Raw genomic sequence first — 13,762 nt, 5'->3', positions numbered from 1 at the left:
CACGCCAGAAAAAGTTTTTTTTTAATATATGGCAACATTGGTCTAAGAATACTTATATAAATTATTTTAAAAATAAGTAGTATTACTTGATGATATAAATAACATTTTTATATCTATATAACTTAATTTTATCAACAATAATACTAAAAAAATATCTAGAGAATCATTGAAATGCAATAACAAAACGCGTATATCATGACGTAAGAGATAAAAATAGCTGGATGGCTTTTGCTACAATATTGTATTATTCAGTCGGAAACCGAATAGTGTTCGGTTGAGTTCGGATTTCAGCATTTCGCCTTTTCTTACACTTGCGGTACGAATTTGAAGGTTGCGGATATTATTACGGTGATTTGGTCATACTACGTACTTTGGAATAGCGTAGATTTAAAATTAGTGTGGCACTGACTCGTTTTGACGTTAAAAATAATTTATCTGTGACTTAATTCATCAGGTCATTAATTTAACTTGTGGCTTTTATCAACAGGAAAAATGTTCAGCGGAATCGCAGGTAAGATTTTTATTAAAAATAAATTTCGTAAGAAAACACTTGATTTATGTATAAGTGTTAGTATTAATAAAACAAATGCGACATGTGAAGACAGGTGAATTTAATACGATTATTTCATATTAGTTTTAGATTCTTGGTTTATAAACGTAGAATGCCATGGTCAAAAGTATGTACTATGCAGTATCTATTATTTTGCAGTATTATTAAAAATAGAGTAGTGTAACGCATATTTGTAACTTTGTAGACATTTTTGCTTGTAAGTATATAGTAAGTAGGTAGTTGTTGCAACATTAAATCGTTATAAAAAATAAAGTGCAGGTTTTGCGCATGACCACCTATAATACCCTCATCTGTATCTGTACCACCCACTCACGAGTTATTCTATCGCCAAACAGCAATATATTGTATTGCTGTGTTCCGGTTTGTATGTGAGTGAACCAGTGCACAGGCACAGGGAATATAACATCTTAAATCCCGGCGCATTGATATTACACTAACATTCCTTTCAGTTTAAGACCCACTCGCTTAATTCCCACCTCTTTCCATTTATAAATTAATGAAAAATCAAATTACAACGTAGGTTATATTGAAAATCAGTTGTCACAATCAAACGAAATATTTATGTGCTTATGGTTTTTGCAATTTTCAAAGACGAATTTCTTAGTCATGCGGTATCTTGTTTGGAATAATTAATTAAATAAAAAAATATATAAATTGAATTCCTATATGGGTTCGTTCGTCCAACTTTTTTAATTTCAGTGTATCTGTCTCACGTCATCGTTTATTCTGTTGATCAAAGTTTTTAATTGTACTGTTATTAATATATATAAATAAATATGTTTGCGACCTGGAAAATTAACCATTCGTGTTGTGCAGACGTGTGTAACGAGGTCAGTTATAGGACGGCAGTCGACCACGCAGTCCATATGAGATAACAATTGTTTTGGAATGTGTATCTCTTAATGAGCTCTTAAGGAACGGTTCATTAGCTCCATGAGTCATTCGTGTCTGAGATTGAGATTGGAATTTTGAGTCCGTACAAGAGTCAAGAGCGATTAACGAGAGATAATACCTGGGCGATCCAGAGGACCGTACGTCTAAAGCAATATTGCCTTGTTTATACGAAAATTATATATCAAGCCCGACTGTATTGTTGTTTTAATAAAAAAGTATTGCTTTTAAAAAAATAAAGAAATAAACATAGAAGATATTAAGATACATATTATGTTTTTACCATTACATTTTATAAAAAGAAAATACTACTCATTTTGTATTTTCTCGAGCTTAAATTAGTAAAATCTGCTAAATATGATCAAATGAAAAAAAAAACAGTGAATGAAACACGACTGCTAATTATTATACTTGATGAGTTTACGTAATTGAAGGAATCATTCTAGAAGAACCGCTTTGTCAGCAATTAGTCTCTTTGTCATCTATTGAAGTAACAAAGGAAAAAATAAATAAAATAATATCTAGTTGTGAGTCAACTACAAATTATTTGAAATTATAAGACGCAAAATCTCTAAATATATCTAAAGTTGTCGTAAAGAAACTACGCAGTAAAAATTGTGAATTTGGTTTATTTTGCCCAAGTGGCTGAATAGTCACGTCCATTGCCTATTGAAAATTCGAGCCAAGAATACGAGTGTACTTTATGCGGAATAACAATGTTGCCTCATAATCGAACTACCTCGTTGGTTTAGTAGCTAGTTTATCCAGTGGTCCGAGGTTCTTATACTCTATAGGACAAAATACAAAAAAAAAAACCGTTACTCTTAATAACAGTCCAGATTAAGGAAATTAGAATGACAGTGTTTCAATACTGTTACTCCTGCTTATGGCCTTTCTCCGACTGTGTCGGATTACTGTCGAATCGGACAATTAAGTGAGAAAATAGAACATATGTATAGAAACAACTCGTGCAATTTGCGAGTCTGAGATAGGCCGCAGTTTCCCAAACTCGGTCAGGATATTTCGACCAGGAGAATCATTCAATAAGTTTCCAATTTATCTAAATCAAATGCTGCAATTTAACCTCAAAATTCCAATACTTATTTATTTTAAACCGCTTGTTTATTGAATTCTACGTTTTAACTTGAATATTATTCTACTCGAAAATTATAATAGGCTAAATCAATAAGCTGGAGCTGAATGTTTACTAGCGTTGTCACATAAGATAGTGTACCGCATGGCGCATACACACGCCGCGCCGCTTGCGTCACATCGTTTGAATCGATACTCTTACATCATCCGTAATACATTTCCTACCCTGTTATATCGAAAATATTTACGTTTCATTTTTTTTATATGGTAACTCTAACAGTGTTCCTTATTACTTATTATACATTATGTATAATATTATGTATTTACAGTTAAATTAGTTTTTGTCTGGTACAAGAATGGGTACTTTGTTAGAGATTATAATTTTTTTTTTATGTTATGGGTGGGTAACGAGCAGGAGGCTCACGTAATTAAATGTGACTCCCACCGCCCAGAGATCATCTGCAACACCTTGTGAATTTGTATACATTTAGAGATACGATTTTCAGGAATCTCTGAAGTCATTTCTACTTCAGTCAAGTAGCTCTACCAGATATTTCCAATTGCCGTTAATTCATATAAATAAAACCATAAATAAATAGATATGTTATTTATCAGATGTCGTATTACCGATGGAGATTACTAATGATGATCTTTACTTAAATATTATTAAAATATAATTTTAATAATTGCCACTATAACACGGAACCATAATTTGTGCAGTAGCTATTTATAATTTTGATTCGTATAGATAACTGAATAACTTAATGTTGTACATTATTATGTAAATAAGTAGGTAATTGGTATCGACGGAATACATATTATCGATATGATTAATATGTCTGTTTTTGTCAGAAACAAACATAGTAATTATAATTATTGCTACGAATATAATAATAATATATACTAATTCTACCTTTGGCCAATGAGAATCCATAAATGTACCTTTGCTGTCAAATGGAGGCATTTAAGATTTATTGAAACTTTTTCACCATGTTGCTCCAATGTGAGCTGGTGGATATACATGTACTATGTACATGCATGGCTAAATGTAATAAAATATATTCCAGGCCGAGATGGCCCAGTGGTTAGAACGCGTGCATCTTAACCGATGATTTCGGGTTCAAACCCAGGCAGGCACCACTGAAATTTCATGTGCTTAATTTGTGTTTATAATTCATCTCGTGCTCGGCGGTGAAGAAAACATCGTGAGGAAACCTGCATGTGTCTAATTTCAACGAAATTCAGCCACATGTGTATTCCGCCAACCCGCATTGGAGCAGCGTGGTGGAATATGCTCCAAACCTTCTCCTAAAAAATCCCAGCAGTGGGACATTTACGGGCTGCTTATGTTATGTTTATGTATATTCCAGGAATCGTATGAATGCTCGGATTTATCCCTGCTATCTTCAGATAAAATCCACGTAGTTTATCCACTTAGATCGGTTCGGTTGTGTAAGGATTAGTTTAATTGGATTCGAAACAAAATAGAATTAAAAAAGAAAAAACATGGCGTGACAATCACATTGTTTTTTTTTTTATATTTTCTTTTTTTTAGGCGAAGGTTTTCGTTGAATCTGTATTACTTAATGATTAAGACAATTAAGATTGGTAATTACGAACGTAATTAAATTAAAAAATTATCTATAATAATGGCTACAGCCAGTATAGTGGTACATTGGATGTAGATTCTAAAAACGAGCATAGCAAGACTATTTTATAAAAACTAACTATTCTGTTCCTATAGTCTATTCTAACTACGAGAGGTCAAAGGCCAAATTAACAACATATGACATCGAATTAACGCGATGTCATTGGTCGAGAGCTTGAATAGTCTATGATATTCATTATGGAATTTAAAAATAATGCGTTTTTAATGTTGACGAAGCTGTTATCGGAACTTTGGAAGTGTTAATAAAGTGGATCGAAGTAGTTAAGCGAATTATTATTGGTTATAAATAAATATATATGAATCAAGAACTCATAGTAGTGCACAATATAGCTGATCTATTAGCAAATCGCGTAAATCAAATTTGATTGGAATAGGCTATATGATGATAATGTGTAGTTTTTACTTTAAAATTATAATGCTTTTGTCAAACATATAGATCGCTTAATATTTCCATAAACAATAGAACGTTTTTTATCAATGTCGAACAATTTATATTTTAAATTACAATCTCAGCCACAATCTTATTTTTATAGCCAATATGACGCAACATCACCACAAGCCAATTAATTTAAAATTAGTTTATTTTATAAGGGTATGTGCTGTATATTTTCACGTAGGAATCGCTAAAGTGGGCGTCTCAAACATTCTGAGTGCACGTGCACTGGACCGGAGGTCACGGTCATACAGAAGATACGCAGTATTGTGGAATTTGTGATTCATGCGTTGTTTCGGTTTATGTTTTACTTAGGGAGAGTTTATAAACTACCTGGTTAAGTACCTGTTTCTATGTAGCCTTATGTGTCTTTTGGCTATTTTCGTTCGCTTTAGTTGATTCCAAAAAGGAGAAAATGATGATGGAACCTAGCCAATTCCGCCCTTCTTCTTCAGAGATTTTATAGCCCATATTAATAGTATGTATCTCAGCAAACAGGTGCATTCATTCAGTTCAGGTGCAGAATAATCTGCTTTGTGTTTTCCGACTCGGTTGTAACCTATAATGTATAATTAATATACAAAGCTATATTTTAACCCCTTTTTAAGAAATAAATGCAATATTTTTATTAAAATAATAGTTACTTACATCGTGAACTTAAATAAGTATATATTATATAAAAATAATTAAATATAAGTATTGTACAAAATTACAAATAATGATTGCGTGTAATGATGACAAGAATTCTAGCAGCATTCCGCGTTTGTGATTCCGGTCCTTTAGTCGATAAATGAACCTCTATCTGATCTGCCTCTCATTGGAGGCAGGTAAGGTGTAGTTTTTTAAAGCTTTTTGACACGATTATTCCAAGGTCCAAGTGTTTCAACCTCATACGGAAGGAATTTGGAATAAGAGACGACTACTTGTGTCGCCTGTTCGCATCAGAATTATAACTTAATTATCAAGTGCCTACTATGTTTTTATCGTATTGAAAAATAAACAGTAAAGTAAAGACAAATGTCTACTTAGCCCTATAATATAATGATAATATTTTTTTTCTGACCTTGATCAGGCCAAGTAATCTATAAACCTTTGTCTGAGGTGCTTGAGCCTTTGATTAAGGTTCAAATGATTCATTACTCGTAAATAATTTAATTAGTTAGTACTTTAGTATTCATAGTCACGCACACCTTACTTTTTATAATAAAGGTAAACGAACGGGCATACCAGCCACCTGATGGTAAGCAGTCACCGCCCAAAGACATGGCTCTGTAAGAAATATTTATGATTCCTGATATTGTCATTGTTACCACCGATCTTGGGTTTTGAGTTAAGATTTTATGTCCCTTGTGCCTGTAGTTAAGTTACACTGGCTTACTTCACCCTTCAAAGTATTGCTGGTTGGTGGTAAATCTGATGAGTGATTGTTTCCTACCGAGACGGACTCATACAAAGCTACCAACGAGTTCTTTTTTTTAAATTTCGAAATTAATTGAAAAAAGCAACATTACCTTAACTAATGACTAAAGACTCTTGAAAAAATTGACACAAAATACTCTACCCCACGTACATTTCCAAACCTTCAATCGTAAAATTATGTACGAATATATAACATATAACGATTTGAAGGTTTTTTTAATTAAGTATACAGTACAAAATATAGAATGAAAAATGTTTACATCAAACAAAGCCCTCGTGTTATGGAACAATCAAAACAAATTCTGTAAGCAAAACGGTGACATCATCAAGGTCGACAAGACGAGGCTCGTTATTTTTCTTCCGTCTCTGTTTAACCTATTTGAGAATCATACGTGCGAAGAAAACAGCACGATCAGACAAGGGTCTTGTATGGAATGTGGTATGTGTTAATTTGAACTTATTTTATAAAATTATAGCATTCTGCCCTCGGTACAAGAGCACTACGTTCTATGGAATAGTTAACTACCTGCATTAGAATTATAAAAAAACTCAATATACTTAACAATGTACTTAATACTTATATTTACACGTTCCATTTTCAAATTGGCGCCAATAAAATCATAGACTTACCTTTTTGGTTTATTTGATTTTTTTTAGTAATTCATTTCAGGCTAGCTGATTAAATAAAATATCATAAACCTGAAAATTGATCTGTCAGTGTCTGTCTGTAAATGAAATTTGGTCTCACTTTCGATAACAATCATAAATTTAATAAAAGGGGATTATCCTACCAGATTTATTTATTTTTAAGCTAATCGATTTATTTTCATATTCTACTTAAATGCTCAGCGTAAACAATGGTCTTACGCCTAAGGCATTCATTTATTGAATAGATTAAGTATGGATTGAATAAATTCATTTTCTCATGCTCGAACAAACGTATCACACAATGCCGTTAATAATAACGCGACTTTGTGTTAGCTGTGGTAATTTAAAACTAGTGTTTTTAATGTTATGACTTATATTGACTACAACTTTTGATTCTGTCATTTTTGTAGTTCCGAATTTACAGAAATTAATATTTATTACATTTGCTTTTCAAACAAATTGTTCACATTAACAAAATTACATTATAAGATGTTACTATTTAATTATTTATATTTTGAGTATTTTCTATATTATACATAATATTATGTTTCAGCAAAACTAGTAATCACAGAGTAAAAATGAATATTTAATTTTTAAAATAAGAATACAACTATACGCCAGTAATTCCAATTAGAATCCTTTAGAGACTACGTCAAGTACCGATTAATATTATATTAATTCAAAGTGACTCATTACTGTAACTAAAACTCTGTCCACGACGACTTTTTTTTATTATAAACATCAACTTCAGCAAATATTTTTAATATATTTTTTATTTTAAATAAAGAATTCTGGACATTTTATGATTCTACTCACCGACTGTTACATAAAATGTTTCCATATAATTCTTTTATAAAATGGTGCGATGTGGGATGCCGAAGAATGTCTAGTTAACTATACATAAAAAATGATATTACTTATGATTTAGCCTTTTGAAGCGAATACATTCTAAAATATCAATGGCCTGATGTCAGCACCTGCTCGTACTTTTTAATACCGTGTATAGCGAATGACCTAATAATCGTGATTCGTGATAAAATTCTTCCTGACATACAAGGCGCATTTATATTATGTGCTTTGAATGAATAGACAGTCTTTGTTCTTATGTTAAATTAATTTATACAATTCCTTACTTGTATATTATTTAACATTACGTAAGTTGGTATTAGTGTTTCATAAAAACTGAAAAGAACATTTTGAAAAAATTTGCTAGACTGGCTGTTTAGTAAATACGTTTTTTTTTTGTGCTCGATGTATTTTTCTTTCGGTCTTTTGTTTTAGTAACGTCATTAAAAAAAAAAGCAAATAATGGATTTGTAAGGCGATCTTCTTAGATTGCATGTACATTTCTTTCTGTGATTTAATTATAACCTCGTAGTCATCAGGACCATACCTACGAAGTATGCTATACCTAGAACGAATTAGAACAGTGCAAAATGTTAACAATGCCATAATTACGGGATATAACCACGCAGCACAACTGAGTCCCGTTATCGCTGGGCTGTCTTCGACAGAGCAGAAGAAGCTAAGAGTTGAAACCATTATATTTACTTCAATGTAAGAAAAGCATATCTTCAAAAAATATTTTTTCCACTTTTTAATGGCAAAACAATATAAATTGGGCAATACCAATACCAAACAAATTTAATTTAATATTTAATTTTCCAATTTCCTGTGTTTTCCAATATCTCGGCAATAATAATACCGGAGACAAAATTGTTTCCTCTATTCAAAAGAAACACTTATTGTTTGCGTGGGCTTCGAGCAGGACATTAGTTTATCTCTGAATTTATCTCAACTTTGACACACGACCTGCATTTGTAATAGTTAATACGCAGTGCACTTCTACGACAAGAATAAACTAATTGATTTTGTCATTAATTGAACCGTATTTAATTGCCACTTTAAAACTTCCACTAAAGTTATTTTATTGTCATTAGTATTAACGTAACATTTTGATGTCGTACAGTTGGTTCGACTCAAAGTCCACGTTTTGAAATAGTCTGAGTACGATTCTGTTAAAGAGATTTGTATTTGTGTGTGTTCGTACATACGAACGTGTACATGTTAGTGAGTATTTTGTCCAGCATTTTTTTTTTGAATGTTTTTTGGCTTTGTGCAAGCCCGTCTAGGTTACTAGGTACCACCCACTCATCAGTTATTCTTCCGCCATATTGTTGGGTTCCGGCTTGAAAGGTGAGTGTGCCACCCGAGTAACTATAGGCACAAGGGACATAACATCTTAGCTACCAGATTGGTGGCGCATGTAAGGAATGGTTATTATTTCTTATAGCGTCAATGTTTATGGGTGGTGGCGACCACTTACTATGGTTGCTCGATGGCTCGTCCGCCTAACTGTTACGTAAAAACTTCGTTGATCATATCATACCGGTACAAATCCAAAAAAAATAAAAGTGTACATTCATAAACATTGGCTCTCCTACCTACCTAATTGAAAACAAATTATGAAATTATATTCAATTCTGATTTATAAGAAACTGCTTTAAAAATTGACGAATTCCTCAAAGGAAGTAAACAGTTTATACTTATTTACAACCAGAATATTTAAAATAATATACCTTCCTTAATTTTCTTTTTATTCTTGTATTCTTAAATGAAACCTTAATCTGCAAATATTCCATTACTTAAATATAAATAGCTCACACAAAATAGTTTCTGAGAGTACTGACTTCACAGCCATGAGGGCATCGTATGCCAAGACCGGATATTCGCTTAGGACGCCTCCAGATAGAAATCATTCAAGTGGACAATTTTGTTCCTACATATAGAAATTGTAGGCGTTATGGAAACATTACTTTTGTACACTGAGTTTCATTATAAGCAAACAAATATTACAAACATAAAAGCTAGCATAGAAAGTAATTCTAAAATTCAGGTAAAATTTTTAGCTTGGTTGATTAGATATGATTGAAAATTCAGTAGCAAGATTTGACGTACCCATAGTATGTTTATAAAAAACTCATTCATCATCAACTGTACACCTCCTTTATCCCTCATCTTTACTCAAAGTTTGTCTGGAAGAGATCGGTCGCTAATCGATAAGACTGCCTTTTGTACATACCATTAATTTTATTACTTAATTTTGGTGTACAATAAATCACATAAAATTCTGTCATTCTTTGCGCCAATTACCTATACTGAGACAACAGATGCCCAGAGAGAGAGATGCTGACATCACCAGTCTTACTCGTCTTCCAAACCCCTCAACTGGTAGATAACAAAGGCATAAAATTGATAATTTAATTCCGCATGGGCATCTACATAACCATATAGGCTATTTTATCAGTGATTAACTGGTAACTTCCCAGCTCAGATGGACTGACCTACCACCAGTAAACTTTCAGTAACTTTGGCTATCACTATTCTGAATTCTCATTTACAAACTTATATAACGAAGGTAAAGTATTACCTACTGGAATTAATTATCTCGTAATTTGATCCGTTTCATTGCTTTCTAATGTATTGGATTAGGTGTTACTTGTTTCCTATGTTGTTGCGGTAGCCTCGTCACTTAATATTTACCGCAGATCACGTGATTAATGTTTATCTTAAATAACATTTAATTACGTTGAAAGAAATTAAATTACTTCGAGATTTTTCATGTGTCTTGGTACTCATATATTTGGAAAACTCACTAATACAAATTGACCTACATTTTAGTTTAAGTTATTAAAACTTATATTATAAGAATTTATTAACACTTTTACATGCCCTAACTATTTCAGCCATACCAATACGGAATAACACCAGACCCACTTAGATTTGAGGACACACACACAGTCACACTTAGTAGCTAGTTTCGAAAACATGTACAGGGAAATTTTACATCCAATGAATATTTTAGTTTACCGCCCTTGACAATAAAAATACACCAGTAATGCATCAGTCATCAAATTAATATGTTATGTCTTTTGTGGCTGTAATGACGTTCTTTCACCCCCATAAATGTGTTTTCTATTCAGAAATATAGAGTAATAATTTTCAGCGCAATAAATTGACCCAGATACAAAAGCATTTTACTATTAAAATATTTATTTGTATTAACGCTTCGTAGCGCTGCCATAAAACGCAACGATCAATACCTTTAGTATTAGTGGTCTAGATTCCTAGTGCCAGACAGTCTGGCAGCTGATAACGGTCGCGGGAATCGCTTCAGGGAATGGTTTTATGGACTCATGAAATTACATATACAATAACTTGTCAAATCAACTACAGTATATTATTATTTATTAATTTAGGCACTTTCAGAACGCCTTTTGACAAGATTACATAAACGAAAAGCTATTTAATTAACATCTGTTTTATCTTAATTGGTGGGAAAAAAACGGTAGAGTCTGTATTCCGATGGTAATTTTAAACGTAATTTTGCCTTGTACCTACTAAGGACCAACTTAAATGGGGTACTATTTTTTTTGTAGATTTTAACTTGGTTTCGGTTGTAAATTACACAAATACAAAAAAATCAACAAATCTAGATACAAAGATATATGCTAGAGACTCAAGTTTGTGTTTTTAATGAAACAGGTAGTAACGGGCAAATGCCCCATCCGATTGTAAGGCACCGTTCATTGTCATTGCGCTGCCGTAAGAAATTTTAATCATTCCTTATATCTCCAATGCGCCATTAACCTTGGAATCTATGTTGTGTCCCTTGTGCCAATGCGCACTGGCTCACTCAGCCTGTATCAAAAAAATCAAGTTTTTCTTTGATGTACCATAAAAAAAATATACATTTATTAATCGTATCTAGATTCATTTGTTTGCTCGGTACTAATAGAAGTACCTAACATAATCAATCTCTGAATACACAAACTATAAACAATAAACTATATACCTGAGAAAGGTGGATAAAGGTTTACCTATATACTCATCTCCACTTGCCACCGACAACTCGCAGGTAAATTCCGGTTGACCTGTGAACTATTTTTATACCGCGTATTATCGCCATAACATTCCGTGACTTTGAACGAAGTCATTATTGTCTGCTCTCTGCTAGTATATCTGCAAAAAAGAGTTCGTATTACATTTAAATCTATTTACGTCATTCACGTAATTAATATTATATGTGATTGTTCAAAATACTGCATCGAACACTGCAATATTACATAACGTATAAAATTACTAATAAAATTCGTAAGTTCGTGACCAGCGATTTATTTATGAAATGCTCGGCCCGGTGGACTATTTGGATCATTCAATTGCATGTGGCCGATCAATTTCAGCCTCTTTGAATGTTTTATTGCGAAACAACACTCAAGACTCGTGAGGTTTCAAAACGAAGTTATTTTTGAATGAATTGATTGAAAAGCCCTCGAATTATTATTTGTTATAAAATTTAACAACTCAACTCAACTCAATTATATTATATAGATATACTTTTAACACAGGGCAACTGTATCGTTTTCTATTTATTTTAAGAATAGCTAGCTTCTTAAATTGCGCGGTATACTTACTCTAAATACTAAAAGTGAGTGTTTTACTGTATAGTTCAAAAAATTCTTGGCTTCACATTGTCATTAGATTCAAATTATTACCGGATTCTTGAATGTACACAAAGCTGCATCTTGTACGTGTACAATGGCATCTACATACATCTTGGCATCTCCAATAGGTTTAACGTTTTGTAGAATCGAAACGAGTTATATAGAAGATTTTATTCTTAAATATGTTACTATTAGTTTGGCCGTGAAAGAGCAACAGACGGACGGAGTTAATTTTGTATTTATAATAAGAGTATAGAGTCTAATTTGATGTGGGATATAAAGATCTCCAAGTACCTTTGTTATAAGTATAATAATCTTTGAACTTTTGAGGATCTCATGTAAATTGCGCTAATCTTTAGGAATATATTTTTTTAATTCTATTTAAATAATTCGTCTAAAACGTTTATAATCACCTGTAAGTAAATAACTATTTTACAAGTTTTTTTAACATCACCCTTTCGTGATTTGGATCAAATCTTGCAACGGAATTTTAAATCATTTCCACCGATTGAGCCGTTTTACACTCACTTTTTGTGCTGCTATGAATACAAATAGCATACTTAATTTTAGGTATATGAATTTAAAAAAACTCATTTTGAAATTATTTTACTTATAATGTAAGTGCATATAATTATCACAAGACGTATTCTCTAAAAATATAAGACCCCGTCATATTGGCGCCACTGGTGACAGTGAGTCTAGTCCAATTGCACCAAGATATTTAAAGTATTCAAATTTGAGATTCGTCGTGGCAATGCTGCTAGAATTATTTCCATTCCAACCGGGCAACATATTAACAGTACCTTTTTTTTTTGAGTTTTATTTAATTTGTGTATAGGTAATTTGAAGAATTAAAAACTAAATAAATCAGTAGCTAGCTCTTATCGATAGAAAATAACAATCGCGATTCAATATACTTTTTTTATTATTTTAATCGATATATTTCTAGTTAAGTCGTCAATGTAATAAATTATTGTATATTTTTCATATAATGAATAAGAAACTTCAAACATTTTATGAATTATGTAATATTTTGTAATAAGATAAAAAAATTCGTTGTAATATTAAATCAGAAGCGAACGGTGTATTCGGATTATGTGAACGGCTAAATAGCAAATTGTTATCTCATGATATATTTATAGTAAGTAAATATTTATACCCACGAAAGCCAAGATTAGACCAGTGATCACGTCAAACATTTTTAACGCTGACGATACACGAAAGTATAGAATTTATTCATTCTAATATTCTCAATATATGTAGCACTACCACTTTTTTTCTAGTTAGCCTAAAATATAATTAATAATAATTAAAAACCTAATTCCATAAATCAAATCCGCTAGTCCGGGGAGGAGGGGAGTTACCAGTTTGAAACATGACTATTTCCGGATCTGCACAGTTACCTTATAGGTTTGGAAAACCAATAAGGTACACAATTTCGCGTACCTTATTTAGAGTTTTAGAATAATATTTCCATCATATATTATTTTCATACAATGTCAATGGATTGATATAGGTACACGGCTCACGCCATG

The 13,762-nt window shown here is 32.1% G+C and overlaps 1 protein-coding gene across 14 annotated transcripts in view; it reads left to right on the top strand.

The window, feature by feature from the left end:
- Nucleotides 1-257: 257 nt before the first annotated feature.
- LOC125068457 (perilipin-4-like) overlaps nucleotides 258-13,762 on the top strand; it is a 32,285-nt gene continuing 18,780 nt past the window's right edge. For all 14 annotated transcript variants that reach the window (XM_047677582.1, XM_047677590.1, XM_047677586.1 and 11 more), the window contains exon 1: nucleotides 258-511. In XM_047677582.1, coding sequence (XP_047533538.1) covers nucleotides 493-511 — 19 coding nt within the window. In that variant the 5' untranslated portion in view covers nucleotides 258-492. The remainder of the gene's footprint in view (nucleotides 512-13,762) is intronic.

This window comes from Vanessa atalanta, chromosome 13, assembly GCF_905147765.1.
Source record: "Vanessa atalanta chromosome 13, ilVanAtal1.2, whole genome shotgun sequence".
Lineage (NCBI taxonomy): Eukaryota > Metazoa > Arthropoda > Insecta > Lepidoptera > Nymphalidae > Vanessa > Vanessa atalanta.
Note: the sequence above shows the minus strand (reverse complement) of the source record. Positions and strands in the feature narration are given on the sequence as shown.